Below are 13,506 nucleotides of genomic sequence, written 5' to 3'. Positions count from 1 at the left end.
CAGAAATTAATATTGCACATGCAGAATTTTCTTTCTCTCACAAATGGGGCTGCAGTGGTAGTGCTAGCCATTTAGCCACCTGACTGCTGGACCCAGCTGAAGCCCAGCTTTCACATAGAAGACACTACAGGGGGAGAGGGAAGGAGGTAGAGGGTTCCTAGCATGCCCTGTTGGAAGGATAGGTAGGTTCACAGAAACTCCATGCAAACCTAGTACTGAACAGCAGGATGTTTCTCTTCATTCCTAGTCTCAGAACGGGGGAGGAGGAAGGAGGCCCTGGTGGGAGCCAGCACTCATGAGGAGCCAGCTTTTAAGCAGTCTCCCTATGAGCACTGCCTCCCCACACCGCTCCTTCTGTATCTGAGGCAGCAGCATGGGGAGAGCAGGCAGGAGATGGTACACATGGGGAACCAGCTTAAAAACCGACTCCCACCTACCCACCCATCCTTCCCCCCCACATTCCCACTGGCTGCCCACCCCTGCTTGTGACGTTGGGATATATAAGGAATGGCAAAAAAAAAAAAGCCACTACTGAAACTATATATTAAAATGCTATTATAAAAATCTGTGCCCATTTTCTGAATCTTTGCATCTTTGTCTGATGCATTTTGTACTCACAGGTCACTTTCAGAGATACAGAGGCAGCAGCGCAAGGGTGGAGAAAGAGGCGTTTCCATGGGAGCCAGTGCTCCCCAGTGCACACCAGCTCCTGCGGTGCCATCTCCCCTCCTCATGCAAATGTGTATCTGCTGAAAATTTCAGCAGGTACATGTTTATCAAAATAAATTTTAACATTCATAGCTTTAGGTGAGGAAAGGGATCTGCAAAACAGGAATTGTGTTATTTCAGGGGCTTCTTGAACTCTGTTCTCCTGGGCCAATTTTTGTGGATGCCAGATTGTAACAGACATATTTGCTGACAGGAATTTTTAAATAAATTACCAAAATAATTGAAACTGATGTGATTATATAATGCTAATTTAACAAATAAAAAATTGTATATTTTAAAAAATATTATATGCAGAATTTTTAATTTTTTGCTGCAGAATGCCCCCTTAGGAGTAGATGATGTCAACACACCCAAAAGCTAGAACATTTTAAGACTGGTGTACTACCAGTGGTTAGTGCTGCAGCGGTCTACGGGTTGGGGGGCACTCTTACATCTCCCTCCTGCCCCGTGACCTCTCCTTTTGCCACCCCTAATCAAGGGTGAGGGCCAGGACAGCCCTGCTCCTCCGCCCCAGGGCCTACCCCATCTCACTTTTCCCCCACCCAGCCTCTTTCCCCAAATTCCCCTTCTCTGAGCAAAGCAGCCTGGGGGACTAGTGGTGCTCTGGCATCACCAGTTGTGGTCGGCCTTCCCACACTCAGCAGCAACAGTGGAGGGATGTGGCCCTTGTCTGCTCCACTCCTCTAGCTCCCAGATGTGTCACTTGTGGGAGGGGCAGGACCACCTTCACTCCTTGGAAGGAAGCAGAGTAATGCAGCCAGGAACGGGGAGCCGAGTAGACTAGAGCGTCATCCCTGCATTTCCCCAACCCCCACTGCTGCCAGTGAGTGAGGGAGGACCCAAGCCCTGCTGTGGATGCCAAATTTCCCCAGGCTTCCCAAATGCTCTGGGCCTTGCTCCCTCCCATCTACAGCATTTTGGGTGGGAGGCACATGTCATAGCAAAATACACTTCACTGGAACCCTGGTAGCAGAAACTTAGCCTGCTGACAGCCATAGCATCTTAGACTCCTGTGCCTTGCCTTCTGGAGGGTGTGATGAGACCTCATCTTGCCTATTTTTTTTCCTCAACTTTTATTATTACACAATGCCTCATTGTGACAATTTATACAAGATGGGAATAGAACACAGTTCTCTAACACTGGTCTACAATTTTTTAGAACTCGTCTGCTTCAGAGATAAAATGTGCTATTTATTATGTATTTTGATGTGCTGAATTCAAATATGACAATTAAAACAACTGATTGGCTACTGTTTCCAAGATATTTAAGTTTTTTTTACATTTTACATCTATGTATATTGTGTAGATAGTAGAGTTTTAATCATAAATTGTAAACCTAGGTCTTTTCATGTGTTTATGGTTGCTTTACATGATATTTCACCTGTCCTGTTTATGTAACACTTTAAAAATCAGCGAAAGGGTTATAAATAAAATGTATCATGAAACAAAAGGCAAAAAACTATTATGTACATAGTTTAGTCCTATTCAGTGTCTACTCGGCGCTTCTTGGCTTTTCTCTTGTATTCATTAAATGGAGCATCTCTTGTCACTGTCCAGCAATAGTCTGCAAGCATTGATGGGCTCCATTTGCCCTGATAGTGTTTTTCCATTGTTGCAATGTCCTGGTGAAATCGCTCGCCGTGCTTGTCGCTCACTGCTCCGCAGTTCGGTGGAAAAAAATCTAGATGAGAGTGCAAAAAATGTATCTTTAGTGACATGTTGCAACCTGTAGTTGTCTGCCTTGTTGTTTCTGAGAAAATTTATTGCCACTAACTGGAAGGCTTTCCATGCCGTCTTTTCCTTGCCACGCAGTGCATGGTCAAATGCATCATCTTGAAGAAGTTCACGAATCTGAGGACCAACAAAGACATCTTCCTTTATCTTAGCTTCACTTAACCTTGGAAATTTTCCACGGAGGTACTTGAAAGCTGCTTGTGTTTTGTCCATGGCCTTGACATAGTTCATCAGACCCAGCTTGATGTGTAAGGGTGGTAACAAAATCTTCCTTGACTCAACAAGTGGTGGTTGCTGAACACTTTTCCTCCCAGGCTCCAATGACTGTCGGAGTGGCCAATCTATCTTGATGTAGTGGGAATCTCTTGCCCGGTTATTCCATTTGCAGAGAAAACAGCAGTACTTTGTGTATCCAGTCTGCAGACCAAGCAAGAGAGCAACAACCTTCAAATCGTCACAAAGCTGCCACTGATGTTGGTCATAGTTTATGCACCTCTCAAGTTGTTTCATGTTATCATAGGTTTCCTTCATATGGACTGCATGACCAACTGGAATTGATGGCAAAACATTGCCATTATGCAGCAAAACATCCGTGACTTCTAGGAATAACATGATGCAATTCATATAATGTATGACGCAATACCAGCTTCAGATTGCATCATTAATTGTTTTGCCTAAAAAGCAAGTACTGTTCAAACCCAGTCATAGATTTATTCATAAATCCAGTCAAAGATGTATTTTAGTCATTTCTGGTTTAAATTGAGATCCCTTCCCTTTATAACTCACTTATCCTCCGCCATTTGCAAGTCAAGGGCTGTATATACTGACCCAATAGCATATCTTGAAAACTAGAGCCAATCAACAATTTTAAGCATAATTTTCGTTCTCAGTAACCCAGAACTAGTAGTGATAGAAATGTAGCCGTGTTAGTCTGGTGTAGCTGAAACAAAATACAGGACTATGTAGCACGTTAAAGACTAACAAGATGGCTTATTAGGTGATGAGCTTTCGTGGGCCAGACCCACTTCCTCAGATCAAATAGTGGAAGAAAATTGTCACAACCATATATGCCAAAGGATACAATTAAAAAAATGAACATACATGCAAAGGACAAATCAAATTTCAGAACAGAAGGGGGATGGTGAGAGGGAAGGTAAATGTCTGTAAGCTAATGATATTAGAGGTGATAATTGGGGAGGCTATCTTTGTAATGGGTAAGATAACTAGATCCTTTATTTAGACTCAGGTGTAAAGTGTTGAATTTTAGCATGAATAACAGTTCAGAGGATTCTCTTTCAAGTGCAGTCTTAAAAGGCTTTTGAAGCAGGATGCAGGTAATTAAGTCGTTGAGACAATGTCCTTTCTGGTTGAAATGGCAAGAAACTGAATTAGTAAAAGTTTGACTACATTTATTTCAGAAGCATTTTGGCTGTAGAGCAGTGTAATATGACAGATTAATATCTCATTTACTTAGCCACACTGCCTCTCAAAAATAATCTGCTATAACTTTGTTTTCTCTAGGCTTATTTGTGAAATATACATATGTATGTAACACACTATTTCAGTGTATTGTGCTGCATGCTAGAGTGTAGTTGTCACAAATGTCTCACTGCATCTGGCCTCCTCATATTTACATGGGTCCTCTTACATACCCCAATGTGTGCACAGTGTAAGCTTTCATCTTTTAAAATAGGGAGAGTGGTAGGCCCCATAGTTAGAGAACATTTCAAATGTGAACCAAGTGGGGCAATAGCCAGCTCCCCAGGAGCTGCATGTAGTCGTTTGGGTAACCAAATAATCACGAGCTTATCAGTTACCCATTTAAATGGCCACGCTCTTACATCCCTAGCTTAGATAACTGGCTGCTTATGGGACAGTTCTGTCAGAGATAAAGGGAGCAGTCACTTCCGTACTTAGCCTGTCACTTCTTGGGATTTCAGGTAAATAAAGAATAGTCCAATTTAACCCTCATGAGTGATATAATTTATTGCAATGAATCTGTACGTGACTGCAGCCAGGATATGGGACAGATTCCTCAAGATGAGACATAATTTTTCAATGTGGACCTAGTCCGTAATGGCCTAATCATGGTAGCCCACTTGGCCTCTTGCACTTTTGTGACCATCTTCATAAGGCATGACCTGAAGAAGGTCTATGCTGTAAGCACAGACTCCCTGGACACATGGGTTTCCGTGGTATTCTGGCATCACTCACCTCCTGGGAGACAGATGCCAACATCTGCATAGGTGTTCCCTGTTTCAGCCCACCCATGAAGATACTTACTGTGAATACTTTCCTACTGGGATAGGGAGTGATTCTGGATGACCACAGAAGTCAGGGTTCCTAGACTCTACCGGAATCCAAGCTGCACATCAGTCATCTCAAGGCTTCAGGTAGTGCATAAATCAGGGAAGAGGATTTTGCCTTTCATCAAGTCAGACAACATGACTGCTGTTCTATATAAAACAAAAGTGGGCAAGATTCACCACAGTCTGCAGAGAAAGGATCAAGATTTGGAACTGGTGCGTCCAGCATCTTATCTCACACACTGATGTACTCCTATTGGGAAAATGAACTCCCTGGCAGACAGCCTCAGCAGACATTTTCACAAGGTCACAAGTGAGAGTTCCACATTTCATTGATCAAGCACATTTTTTGACTGAGGATTTCCATAATGGTATTTTTTTAGCAACTCACAACAACTGGAAATACCCAGCCTACTGTTCTTGGGACTCAGGATGCAGTTCTAGAGGGGATGTTTTCATACTCTAGTGGTTGGATCCACTTAGAGATACCATCCTTCTTATTCCCCTGCATCCTCCAGAAAATCATGCAGGGCCTGGCAGCAGTAATCTGAATAGCAGCATGGGGGTGAGGTAGTTTTGATTTACAGTGATCCTGCCGATGACCTCTAACCCTTGCATTCAGTCACTTCTGGGTTTAGTGTAGTAAAAAGAAGGTAAAAAGAACCACTCCAGTCTAATATCCATTCATCAGGTGGCCTACTTTTTGGAATGGCAACAGAACTAGAAAAGTCTTGCTCAGAGAAGTTGCCAATTCATCCTTTTCAATAGCAGGAAATAATCTACAAAAAAGTGCTATATTGCCAAGTTTCTGTTTGTGGTGTCAAGTAGGAGTCTGCGATTCTTCTTATTAGGGAGTATCTTCTCTCCTTAAAGGTATCAGGCTGACCTGTCAGTCACTATGGTATATTTAACAGCTATTAATATCTTCCAATGGAGAACTGCTCAGTTTTCAGCCACCTCACAACAATAAAGCTTCTAAGAGGCATATCAGAACATTACTGCTGGCATTAAAATTTGTGCCTGCATGAGACATAAACTTACTGTGATCGGCACTTATAAATCTGCCATTCCAGTCATTGGCTTCCTTTTCCCTATTATACTTGTTGGTGAAAATAGCTTTCCTAGCTGATAGTCCCTTGGCTGGGAGAATGGGTGAACTTGGGAATCTAATGGTACCCCCACTTTATATGATCTTTCAGTTTACCTGAGGTTACATCCCAGACTTATTCCCAAGGTCCTTTCCAATTTTCACTTGAACCGATAGGCCCATCTGTCTGTATTTTACCCAAGACGCCACAATAGCAGTAAGGACTAGAGACTTCACTCCCTTCATTTAAATGTATATCAGTGAGAGGTGTCTCAGAAATCATGTAAAAGAGCTGCAGGAGGTGTCTTACCTACGTACGTTACAGGCGGCATCAGGGACGCAGCTTTCTAGCAAGCTGCAGATAACTACATGAGCGCTGGAGGAAGGAGGAGAACTGATGCATCTATGGGGAGCAGGCTGGCTGCTTGCCACCTCAGACAGTAAATTGTTCAACCCTTGCCCCATACGTAAGTCCCCCATTTAATGGTATGAAGAATCAGGATGCAGTACTGGCAACATGACGAGAAGTGGACCCCAATGGATGGGGAGGAGGCCTCTTCCAGTGAAGGTGGGAAACTCATGGCCACCACATCCAAGAGAAGACATTGGGGACAATTTTTTTTGAGGGGGACAAACATCCATCTGCCAACCTGAGGTGATATCCCAGGATATGTTCTGTCTTCCTGGAGCCTGCATTGAAGAGGTTTATGCCAAGGATGCTGAGGCTCATCTCTCCCTCTGATCACTGCCCCCATGGTAGTCACCGATATGGGTGCTGAGTATACTGCCATATATAAGCAGCTGAGCAGTGACAAGGCTTGGGGAGTAAAGGTGCTGGTCTAGTCCATCTTTCTGGTTTATGGTAAGGCCCAAACCACGGACACTTTTATGCTGGAGATTAATGCATGGGTGCACCGATGTTATCCACAGAAAGGCTTTGCCTTCCTTGACGATAGGATCCTGTTCTGAAAAGGAGGACTGCTTGGAAGTGATGGGGTCCATCTGATCAAGAATGGAACAAATAGCTTTACACACCCATTCACCAATCTAGGGAGGAGGGCTTTAAGCTAGGTTCAAAGGGGACTAAATCCCAAAGGTAGGTATAAAAAAGATTCTCTTAACAGAGGGCTCAATATATTGTTGAGGAGTGAAAGGGAAACTTAGAATAAAATCATAGGATCAGCAAGAGAGCTAATAGTGATGGAATCTGCTCAATATCTTAAATCTCTATATTCAAATAACATTAATTCTGCTCTTCATATACATAAAAACAATGTAATTGGTGATTGGATTATTTATATAGGCTATTTTGTACGTTCCAAGATTTAATAATATACATTTGCCATGTAATTCATATTAAATATCATGTGCTGTCATAGGACAGTAGCTGTAAATGTTTGTGGTGGAAGGCTTGACTAATGTTCTCTAGCAGATGTATACTTACAATAGTAAATGTTAGTTTCTTTTATTATACCTTGCAATGAAAAATTGCTTTATTTTATGAAAACTAGTGAGATTTATTTACATTTTAGAAAATTTAGAACTGTATATTGCAATGAGTGCACGAATGAATATATTCTCTATCGAGTGAAAGCATTTGAGAAGTGATTAAGCTACTATTGAGATTTCACAATTTTGTTTGTAGATATAATCAACATTACTTGCGAACATTTCTTTCAGATGCAGGCGATAAAGATGATGGTTCGATGGTTGCTAGGAATGAAGAATAACCACAGTAAATCAGGAACCTCTACTCTGAGGTTGCTAACAACAATATTGCACAGTGATGGAGACTTGACAGAACAGGGGAAAATTAGGTATACTACTAACAATACGTTGAAACCATCCATTTGGGCCATATAATTGCATGTGGTTTCAGTAAAGAATTCAGTGGCACTTAAGATGTATGGATGTATATTATACTCTATATATAATTTTTATCATTTTATGAGATTATGGTACTCTAGGCTGAATTACCAGTTAAAGTTCCAAGGAATGTCAGAGTTATACTACTACAGAGTTTTTATGCTTTTTCCTCTACTTTTTGTCTCATCCTTCTATTCTGAAATACTTTTTATGTTGAAATGAAAAATTGCACAATTTCTCTTTCGAAATTGATTTTAAACAAATAAAACATTTTGTAGTGTATTTTATGCATAATCCAAGGTGCTCTGCATTTTAGGGAGGAAGATAAGGAGGATGGGAAATGAAGTTGAGTTTAACATTTTCTGTTTCTTTTGGCTGTTAGCTCATGTTCTTTGTTAATATTTATTTTCATGTAAGCTTTTTATTCTTTCTGTCTAAGCAGAAGTGTGGAGCAGAGTTCATTATTATTTTCCTGGCAAATGTTATGACCCATAAATAGAAGTCTGCCTGCAAAAGAATTTAGTAGTAATAATTCTTCTTTGAGTAGTATTCCTATGGGTGGTCCTCTCTAGGAGAGATGTTTGATAGCAATGTCCGTTTGGCCTGTGCCTGAGCTTTCCTGTCCTTGTGCTGTGCCTTGAGAGACAAACCACACTCAGTTCCTTTTCAGTTGCCTCTGGCTAGAGATGGAGTGGTTAGCAGTCCATTAACAGATAGTTTACTACTTTCAAAGTGTGTTCTCAGCTGGTTTTCAGTGCTTTTATTCTTAGGGCACATGTACACTACAAACTTAAGATTTATGTCCTCAAAGAGACACTTCAGTGATTACTGTGCTTTTTCATGTCCCCGCTATCCTCCTCCTGTGTCCTCATCAGGATCATTTTCATCAACTTAAGAGAGGCAGTATGGGAGGCTGAGAAGTCCAGGCTCTCAGCTTAGCACCGAGCTCCCCGCTGGGTGCCAGGCTGCAACCCGAGCTCTGAGCTCTCCATTGGGAGCCCATCTGCTGTCCAACGTGTTTGATCTCCTTGTGAATGCAATACTCACAGGATGGAACTTCTACAACAGACATTGTTGGCAAGTGAGACCCATGTGAGCACAAGCACCAAAGCGGTGGTATTGCTGGTCAGGGACAGGAGTGTAGACTGTACTGCCTGGCAGATGGCACCAGTATGTATGCCCCCAGTACAAGCACCTGCAGGAGAACCATCATTGAACCTCTTCTTTCTGAAGCCAAGGTCTTTAGTCCCTTTGGCAACAACTGGTCAGCACTAGCAAAATATTGTGATTTTGTAAGTAATCAGTCTCCTTGACTTTTTATTAGGGACTTAGCATGTCTGAAGCCCCAGGGCTCATCACTGACACCAAGCGTTGAGCCTCCAGTTTCCACATCAGCTCCACCACTTTTCAGTGGAGATTTGTACAGTGAACAGGAGAAGGTTCTTTCACCACTCCTATTATTCTCCTTTCTGCTACAATGGCTAGCCATTGGCTCAGCCACCCATGCCTTTCCAACTACCCCAGTGATCTTGCTGGGATCCATAAGTGTCCTAGGCATCATGTCTCTTGGGTGTCTAGTATCATGCGTCAAAGGACTCAGGCTTTCTTTTGAAATCCCCACATACAAAGCCTCTCAACTTTCTCAGGAGATCCTGGAGGAGAAGGTGGTCAGACTAGATGAGTATGTTATACTACATACTATCTTCTCTTTTTCCCCTCCAAAAGAGATGATTATGCACTCTTCTCCATCTATTGCAGACTCTTTTAACATCTTCCAAGACCCTGGGAAGAGGCACATTCCTCCACAGGTATTTGTAAGGTGATAACACAATCACTATAGGCTGCTGGTTATTTTACACACATCTTTCTCCTTGAGCATAGTTCTCCTATCAACAAGGCCCTTTGGGATCCAACTATGCTTATATGGTATATATCAGCATTGGCCACACCAACACATAAAAGGGCCAATTAAAAAATATTATGTACACTCCACCATCCCATGCCGAGAGTGTGAAATTTTTCCTCCTACCCTCCATCCAATTCCATTGTGATTGACACAGCAAACCTCTGAAGCTGCTAACATCATTCCAAATTGACCCCAAATGATCAGGATTGCAAGAATTGTGACTTAATTTGGGAGGAAGACCTACTCTTCTGCTACTTTGCAATTCAGAATTGCAAACTGCCAGTCTCTAGGGGCAAAATAAAAATAAGTGAACTATGCCACATGTAATACATTTATTAATAATCTGGAGGAGTCATGATGGAAATAATTCCAACCCACTATCAACAAGGGAATAATTAATGGTCAAAACAATGCTCCAGACAGCACTTGAGATGAAAAGGCTGCTATATTGGCTGTATCAATGACAGTTGTGACGTGATGGACCCAATAGGAAAGTCTTTCAGGTTTTCCTAAGGAGGTTTGAGATGACTGTCAAAGACCTCCCCTTCAAAGAGTATGAGTAGTTTGCTGAGAGAACCAACCAATGTATCAATTCACACACTTAGGACTCCAGAGCCACACTTTGGTCACTGAGTATCTTATATGCCTGGACAAAAAAGAAAATGTGATCAGTCTTCTCACAAACCATGATAAAACACTTGGAATTTGTAGGGACTGATCTTGACTCATTGCAAGCCAGAGCATTCCTTCCACAGCAGAGGTCTCACAGTTTGTGCTTTTAGAGACTGTGCAAACTAGCTCTGAAATGTCAGCCAGACATTGCCTCTAGCATCTGGGGCACATGGTAACTGGTGCATTTGTAATATTTCATGCCAAACTTCACACAAGTTGTTTGGAGATGTGGTTCACCTCACTTTACAAGCCAAAGAAAGTTTACACAAACTTTTCTAGATGCCTTCTAGGGTCAAGCACTCCCTGGAGTGGTGGAAAGACCCAGCAGGACCCAGCACAAAGGGTCCCGTTTGCACAGTTCCATTCCCCCCCCCCCCCCCCCCCCAAAAAAAAAAGCCTGATACTTTTTCTCTTAGGGCATGTCTAAACTACATTCCTCTTTTGAAATTCACAAGGTCGTTGAGATGTGCAATCTAAGAATATGTCTAGACTACACTCCTTTTTTTAAAAAGAGGAATGTAAACGAGGCAAACAAAGTGCAAATGAAGCACGGATTTAAATATCCTGTGCTTCATTTGCATACTTGTGTCCAAGCACTTTTTTGAAAAAGGGTTTTTTGAAAATGAAAGCGCAATCCAGATGGAGTTCTTTCCTGGAGGGAAAAAACCCTTTTTTGATAGAACCCATATTCCTCATTTTTTCAGGAGTACGGGTTCTTTCAAAAAGGTTTTTTTTCCCCCCGAAAGAACCCTGTCTAAACTGCGCTTTCACTAAGCGCTCGGATGTGAATATGCAAATGAAGCATGGGATATTTAAATCTGCGCTTCATTTGCACTTTCGATTTGCCTCATTTACATTCCTCTTTCAAAAGAGGAATGTAGTCTAGACATAGCCTTAGATCAGTGGTCTCCAACCTTTTTACACCCAAGATCACTTTTTAAATGACAGACCAAGCAAAGATCTACTGCCCCGCCCCTTCCTTGAAGCCCCGCCCTCTTTTCCTCCTCTCCATCACTTGCTATCCCCAATCCTTATACTGCTACTTTAAAAAAAAATTTCCCACCATTTCTCGCAGCTACTCACCTGTGCTGTTGCTCGGTGAGTAGCTGCTCCTCAAATGACGAAATCTAATGTAAATGTACTGCACAGGCGAGCAGTTCAGAGAGGGCTCGAGCTACTCTTAGAGCCTCCAAGATCTACCGGTAGATCGCGATCTACTGGTTGGTGACCACGGCCTTAGATTGTACAACAACCTTGTGACTCTCAGCAACTCTGTATCAACCTCCTCAAATTCAGAGTGGGTAAGAACACTCGAGTGCGCTTTCTTCCATTGATCAGAAGTGCACACGGTTACAATAGGCAGTGTTGCATGCATATACTGCATAAATCATCCAGTGCAATGCCAGATCATCCTCTTTGTGTGGAAGCACAAAAGCTCAGGATCTGGTTCATTTCCTAGAATTTTGTAATATTATTAGTCTGTCTACTGGGAATGCAGAGCACAACAGCAGACTGTCTCAGTTGCAAGTTTGCATGACCGCAAGTGGAAAATGAATTCAGAAGTGTACCATAGCATATTCTGTCCTGGGGGACATAGATAGGCTTGTTTGCCACTTACCTGAACGAGAAATGTGCATGATACTGCTCCAGGACAGGCCTCGGACAGTACTCATTAGGGGATTCTTTCTTCCTTGGGATGAGGGTTTCTTGATGGCTAACCCCATTCTCTCTGCTGTTGAAAGTCCTGTTAAAAATAAAGAGAAAAAGCAAACAACATACTGATTGCTCCCACCTAGTTACGGCATAGGTTATACCTTTTCCTGTCACAGCTGACCATGTGTCCGCAGATACCTCTTCAGCCCACTTTTTACCTCCTGTTGCAGAATAAAGCATGAACTCTCCCTTCCAACATGCTAATACTTTGGCTGAAGGCCCTTTACCTGTCCAGGATAAGGCTTTCAAGAAATCTCCTAAGTCCTTCTTTCCCATTGCAGTTAGGTCTAAAGATGAAATAATATTGGCCCAAAGGCTCTCCAGATGGGTCTTGAAGTGTATCAAACACCACTATCAGATTCAGTTTAGTAACTCCATCCAGAATATGCATGCACTCCACAAGGTCACTTTCCTGCTCAGTTGCCTTCTACAAGAATGTCCTTATCTTGGAAATCTGCATATGAGCTACCTTGGGTGTATGTTCATATGCTTCCAGAACATTATGCAATTACTGGGGATTGTATGCTAGCTTTGGCTTGCTCTCTAGCACCAACCTCTCATCCAGGATATTGCTCAGGAGTCACTTATGGTGGAGCACCTTTTGGAATGCTACTTACTCATCTTTTGCAGTAACTTCTTTAACAGAGGTTCTTCAAGAAGTGTCGGTATGGGTGCTCCATGACCCACCCGCCTCCCCTCTGCTTCAGAGTTCTTGACAAGGACTCTGCAGTAGAGAAGGAACTGAGGGTGGTTTGGCTGTAGCACTAATTAGCTTCAAGGCAGAGCACAATGAGGGGGGAGAAACTGTGTGGGCAGAATGGACATTACTACCAAAGATCTCCAATTTGAAGTGCAGACACACAACTGCATTTACAGTTGGGCACTCCTAGATACTCATTTTGAAGAATCGTTGTTATAGCACATGAGTAACTTCCTCATTTACCTTTTGTTAACTTACTTATTGAGTCATATTTGGAAATTTCCTTATGAGTTGTGGTCCTGTATTGACTTAATGTTTACTGCATCATTGTACTTGATTGAACCATTATTTTTTATAGAACATCATTCATAACCTCAAACTTTCCACTTATATGATACTTGTATCAATTCTAAAGTTCTTTGTGGTGATAAATGCATACAGGGTGTCCCCACTATATATCACCTCAATATACATCATTTCCAAACTAAAGTCATTGATGCTTGTAGGAACTGATGCATTTTAAGTCCTCCCATTCCCAGCTCTTAAGTTGCACAACCCACCCACCACCACCAATTTGTGCAAATAGAAGTCATGGGAAAAAGATCACCTACTTTAAGCTGTTTTTGCTGTAAGTCCAATTTTTTTGTAATGTATCTTGGACTTATAGTGAGGATGGCCTGTATTTCTATAGATAAGATGTTTGGTTGCATGAATACTCATAATCTGTGTTGCAGTAGTTCATCATTATTATTTCGGTGTAATAGGAGCCGTGACTAAATTAAGTGTTGCACAT

At 42.1% G+C, this 13,506-nt stretch overlaps 1 protein-coding gene across 4 annotated transcripts in view; it reads left to right on the top strand.

Moving 5' to 3' along the window:
* Positions 1-13,506, top strand: part of PDS5B (PDS5 cohesin associated factor B) — a 254,198-nt gene that overhangs the window by 173,307 nt on the left and 67,385 nt on the right. For all 4 annotated transcript variants that reach the window (XM_075919194.1, XM_006134210.4, XM_006134209.4 and 1 more), the window contains exon 23: positions 7,537-7,673. In XM_075919194.1, coding sequence (XP_075775309.1) covers positions 7,537-7,673 — 137 coding nt within the window. The remainder of the gene's footprint in view (positions 1-7,536; positions 7,674-13,506) is intronic.

This window comes from Pelodiscus sinensis, chromosome 1 (assembly GCF_049634645.1).
Source record: "Pelodiscus sinensis isolate JC-2024 chromosome 1, ASM4963464v1, whole genome shotgun sequence".
In the NCBI taxonomy this organism is placed as follows: Eukaryota; Metazoa; Chordata; order Testudines; family Trionychidae; genus Pelodiscus; species Pelodiscus sinensis.
This window is presented reverse-complemented; position numbering and strand designations above follow the sequence as displayed.